Genomic DNA, 5,624 nt, shown 5'->3' on the forward strand with positions numbered 1-5,624 from the left:
TTACAACCGACAAACAGCTGGAGTTCAGTGATCCAGAGCCGTCGGCAAAGACCGCCATCAAAAGAAAACCCAGTGAGCTCTCGCCACTGGGAAACTGGGGTCTGACTTCAGATCAGTATTATCTCTGTGCATCCAGTACAGAGCCTATCTTTGCAAAAAAAACTGGAAGCAGGAGAAATGTTTTTACAACTTGACGGTATGCAAACATTAATCCGTTATGTCTCGTTTGTCCTGCAACTTTTCACAGCATCTCCAGCTGCAGCAGTTGCAGGCAGGTAGATTGAAATGATACCTGTGTAACCTGATTCATCTGATTCATCTGGTTACTGAACTCCACTACTGCCAAACTGCTAGAACATGTAGACAAGGCAGCTTTGGAGCTGATGGTCACAGATCTATGCTAACAGTTTCCCCCTGCTTCCAGTCTTTGTGCTAAGCTAGGCTAACAAGGCGCTGACTTGTTGTACTTCACAGAGATGATTACATATCCCAACATTATAAAAGACTGTCACATTTTCTCAACCAAAGCCTTCACACGGGAAACAAACTCTACAAGCAGCTATTTCATTCAATGGCCTCATGTTCAGGTGCTACACTACAAACCCAAACCTCTGTACAAGTATTAATTTATTTGGTTTTATATTGTCGCATATTTCTTGTTGTATATATCTTAATCACTGTATAATCGATGTTATTTCTTATTAAAGCTTGTTTATTGGTTGTTTTGTAAGAAAACAAATAAAGATCCCTTTAAGGTATTGAGTTCTTTCTAAGGGAGGGAGGGGGGGGTGGGGGGTCTTAAATTGATGTATTTCCTAAAACAAAGGACTGCTAATCTGCTGGGTTTGTTGATTATGAGGCTTTGCAGTAAAATCCGTACCTTTCATAGCTGCACATGGTTAGCAGTACTGCATCCGTCTCCTTGTACCCTTAACAGCTGTTCACGGAGCTGAAGACCTCCAACACGGCCACCACAGGATGTTACATCACCTGAAAGTACACAGTCAATAAAAGATGAGACAATCACACACTGTTCAAAATGTTTTACAGCATTAGTATTTCTGATATCAGCTGTTATAAGTGTGTGACACCCTGAGATGCTTTTAGTTTGCTGATGTTCCTTCAGGTTTTTGGGGAGTCGGCAGCAGCAGAGAAGCATTTGACTTTGCTGCAGGGGCCAGACAAGTTCACGGCCAGCGGGTCGGGGTCACGGGGGCGGAGAGGAAATGAGGATTAAAAGATTAATGAGGCCGCATTAGCTCCGCACCAATTAGGATTCCTCTCTGCCAGCCTCTCCCTGACTCCTGCCTCTGATTAGGATGGAGCTGGATGGTTTGTTAAGGCCGCAGCAGGAGCAACAGGCTCGGCCCTCTGTTGATATTTGTTGCCATCACTCTAATCCCCTTGTGATTCTTTGGCAGTTCGCTTGACGTACGATCAGGTCTTTGAATGTACTAAAACTTTTCTTAATATGAATATATCTGCTAAATCTCTCAAGTTTATTGGCTTTTGACCTCCTGTTGCAGGAGGGTGACCTTTGACCTCAAGAAATTATCACATATCTTGTGTTTTAGTCACTTACGCTTAAGTCAGAAACAAACTCAAACCTTCTGGAAAGGATCATTGAGGGTTTACTGCCCTCTGGTGGATATAATAATAATGTCAAGAATATAAAAATGCAGATAAAACTGGGAACTGTTGATGAAATCCACAGTTCATCAACGACGATGTGGCGTTTTGAAACAGCTGAGGAGAAATTTGAATTATCGCCACGTGGATTTACAAGGTTCAAGCTTTTCCAGCAACACACACACACACACAGATATTTATATCCACCCCCAAAGATGGCACTGGGCAAGGTGGAGGAGGAGGGTGGGGGGGGGGGGGGTGTTCATCCTGGTGGGCACAGACAGAACGGACGGGCGGGTACACCTGGACTGTTCACTCAATGGAAGCTCAGAGCCGCCGGCCAAGGCAGCAAGGTTATCCTCCCGCCCTGGATGCCAACAGGCAGGACACACACACACACACACACACACACACACACACACTGGTTATTAGTAACCTACAGTGTGTGTGTGACTAGACACTTAACTGTTCATCAGCAGTATGAGAGGGAAAACTGATTTTATTTGGGTTAAAGGAGCTCTGCTGACGTCAAGAGGTTTCATGAGACACTGGATTATTAGTGGTTGAAGTTACTGTGTTTCCACTTATTCATGAAATGCGTCACAGCTGGAGGCGCTGCCATGACTTAAAGATCTGTCCAATCAGTTTGCAGCATTTTACCTGAGCAGGATTTGAGGCCTAAAGCTCAAATTATACTTTGTGCGTTTGAGGATCCATGTGACGTCACCCTGATGTCTCTGAGGCGCTTTAAAACACAACAATCACAGTTTATATGTTTGTTCAGATGAACATAAAACGTCTAGATTCTGTAGGTAGGAGGCAGAAAATGAGATCTTTCCATTTTCGGGAGCTATTTTACTGAACTACAAATTAAGTCAGTGATTTAGTCACGGGGAGCAGTGTGTCCCAGAGTTCTGCCTCAAAGGCTATTCAAATAATTTCAGCGGTCTAATTTCAGTGTGGTGAATTTTAATAATGACGACATAATTCAGGGAATTTCTTTGCATGTTCTGCACTGATGAAATGTGTTGAGATTATTCTGTACTTGCAGCCTGCAGTAAACCATCAGTTCCCCACATGATCCAGAACTCCTGAGCCAGGATCCCCTCAACATGTAAACACATTATTCCGAATGTGTTTATTTATTTTAAAACACTGAATATCGGCCACTATATCAGCAGATCTGATGCCGGTATCGGCCTCGAAGGAAGCCCCATGTCGGTCGAGCCTAATTTAAACCTGTATCCTCCAGACCACAACAGGTGCCCCCTCCTCCCCTCCCTTTAGGCTCCACCTGTCTTCCCTTTTCCGCGGCGGGCTGGCGACCCAGAAAGCAGCCGTCATTCATTAGAAATGGTATGCCGATCAGCCGGGGGGCCGCACGGCACAAACCCCCTCGGTCACCGGATCGGCGGCAGCTGCTCGGCCCCCCGGTGCTATTTTCACCCTCAGAATAAAGTGATGTGCAGCCGCCGCCCGCCCGCACGGCCCCAGCAGCTCCAGTCAGACCACAGCAGAGCCAGGATGAAGTCCACAGGCAGCGAGCGCACCGCGCAGCCCGACGGCTTCACCTCAGACCTGGACGACCTGGACAGCGGCAGCGACAGCTCCGACGGAAAGTCCACCGGCGGCTGCAGCCCCCGCACAGATCCGGGGGAGGTGGCAGGGGAGGAGGTAGCGGCAGCGCCGAGGGGGAGGAGAAGGCGGAGACGCAGCAGCGGCGGCGGAGGTGGAAGAGGCGGTGGAGACGCGCGTCTCTCCGGTGTGAGCCAACAGAGGCAGGCGGCCAACGCGCGGGAGCGGGACAGGACGCACAGCGTGAACACGGCCTTCACGGCGCTCCGCACGCTCATTCCCACCGAGCCCGCCGACAGGAAGCTCTCCAAGATAGAGACGCTGCGCCTGGCCTCCAGCTACATCTCCCACCTGGCCAACGTGCTGCTGCTCGGGGAGGACTGCCATGACGGACAGCCCTGCCTCCGCTACCAAAGCATCCTGCACGGCCCCGCCGCGCTCAGCGCCGCCTCGCTGCGGCCCATCTGCACTTTCTGCCTCGGCAACCAGAGGAAACTGGTGAGTGGCCAGTCACACCTGTTCACCATGCTGAGGTGCTAAAAAGAGCCAGAAAGGTAGAGCCCTCCTCCGGCATGATACTTAGAGTAAAGTAGAGCAGATGATGCCCCCTCCTCCCTCTGTCGGGGACAGAAGCTCAGGTGCTGTCTCTCTGGTGACAACACAATGAAAACAGGCTGTGGTGCCTTCAGAGGTGTGAAAGAAGTGTGAGTACTTGACCCTCTTCTATAGATTGGATATAAACTCAGTGTTGTTTGCTAAACACTCCAAAAATAATGGATTTCTGAGAACACGGCAGAGCTTTAGCAGACTTGGTTATAATTACTGATCAATTACAGGTTACTAGCTCATTTATTTTATTTATACACATAGTGAAGGTTTGAGATTTGGAGTTTTGAGAGCTTTTGAAATGAATTCAAAGAAACTAAAAGGCACTGCAGTAATGTTAAAGGACTGCAAATATTCCAGGTGTAAATTGATGTTGTTAATATTGAACAACACTGATTGTTTTGTGTTTACAGTTGATGCTGTTTGGCTGGACACCTTGCAGTTATAGAGACTAGAAACTGACCCAAGATCTGATGTCACTATTACCTTAATATGTTAAACTATTACAGCCGCGTAAACTTTGCAAAACTGTATTTGTCTCATAGAGTCTTCAAATCTTCATTTTCTTAAAGTAAATAAAAGATTATAAATAAGATAACACAAATCAAGCTGATATTTCTTAAATTATCTTCCTTTTCTTCATTTAAGTGCAGTTTCAAAATGTTTAGTGTACTTAAATGAATGATTTCAAAACAAAATAGACTTCAAACTCTGATATTATGATGAAATAAACCCACAAATACCTGAAATTAAGGGCCTGACATAAGACCAGTAAAAATCAGTGTTGTTAGGACACGTCATGGTGCTTTCACTGAACTGTTTGTAGTAAAAATCACCGCTTCTTTGCCTCCACAGCTCAGAGATGGAGGGAAGCACTCAACTGCTGTGTGAAGCAAAGCGGCTGCGGACAGACGTCCACCTTGATGTTGTTTACATGAAGACACGAGGCGTAAAAATACTCCTGTAGGACTTTGTACATAAATAAATGTCATTTATTTTTGGATTAGACTAGAAAACAAAAACAGAACGAACACCGAAGAGCACTTTCTGTTCACGTTCGTGTGCTTCTGAACCTCTGTGTTTTGGTTGAGCTGTAACCTGAGCCGATGTGTAAAGTTGCACCTGACTGGGGGGGTTATTTTGGTCCCACGAATAGTACAAACTACCCCCCAAACCCCACCCACCACCCCGTGTCCAACTCCTAAAAAAAAAGTCGCCTTCAGTCACATGGAGGAAACTGAACAGCAGCTATTGCAGCGGCTGCTGTCAGTTGAGTGGCGTTAACGCTGCCTTCAAGTGCTGTCAGACACATCGCTATTACGCAGGGGAAGTTTAAAGGGGCATTAACTGGTCTATCACCTCTAGTGGTGCAACAGCGCTGACAAAGCTGATCTCCGCTACATCTTGGATCATTTGCTCTATGCATGTTAAAAAATTACATATCCCCAGATGTGCTTTTGTCAAGTTAACACACCGTTTCGTCGTCTACCCGCTTCGTTTATAGCTACATTAAAGTTACTGTGTTTTCAGAGAGAAAACAAGGCGGATTTTAGACGCAAGACTGCACACAAAGCCGAGGGCAAGACATGATTAGACGCGAATTTGGGAAAAGTTCAGTCAGAAGCGGAGCAGACTCGGTCCGTGGTGAGCTGCAGTCTGCACAGGTGGGGCCTATAACCGCGTTGACTGCGTTTCAGCCGTTTGTCAAAAGGTTTTGACGTTGAAATGTTAGGATTAATTTATTTGCAGTGTGGTGAAATGTTTACTTTTGCATTGTTGCACAATCTCTATCACTTTAAAGACACAAAGCTGAG

The 5,624-nt window shown here is 46.4% G+C and overlaps 1 protein-coding gene across 1 annotated transcript; it reads left to right on the top strand.

Moving 5' to 3' along the window:
• Positions 1–2,982: 2,982 nt before the first annotated feature.
• On the top strand, positions 2,983–4,701 carry LOC139306513 (transcription factor 15). Its single transcript, XM_070930389.1, has 2 exons — positions 2,983–3,702; positions 4,666–4,701. The coding sequence occupies exons 1-2, from the start codon at positions 2,983–2,985 to the stop codon at positions 4,699–4,701; spliced, it is 756 nt and encodes a 251-aa protein (XP_070786490.1).
• The last annotated feature ends 923 nt before the right edge of the window (positions 4,702–5,624 follow it).

Source organism: Enoplosus armatus, chromosome 24 (assembly GCF_043641665.1).
Source record: "Enoplosus armatus isolate fEnoArm2 chromosome 24, fEnoArm2.hap1, whole genome shotgun sequence".
In the NCBI taxonomy this organism is placed as follows: Eukaryota; Metazoa; Chordata; class Actinopteri; order Centrarchiformes; family Enoplosidae; genus Enoplosus; species Enoplosus armatus.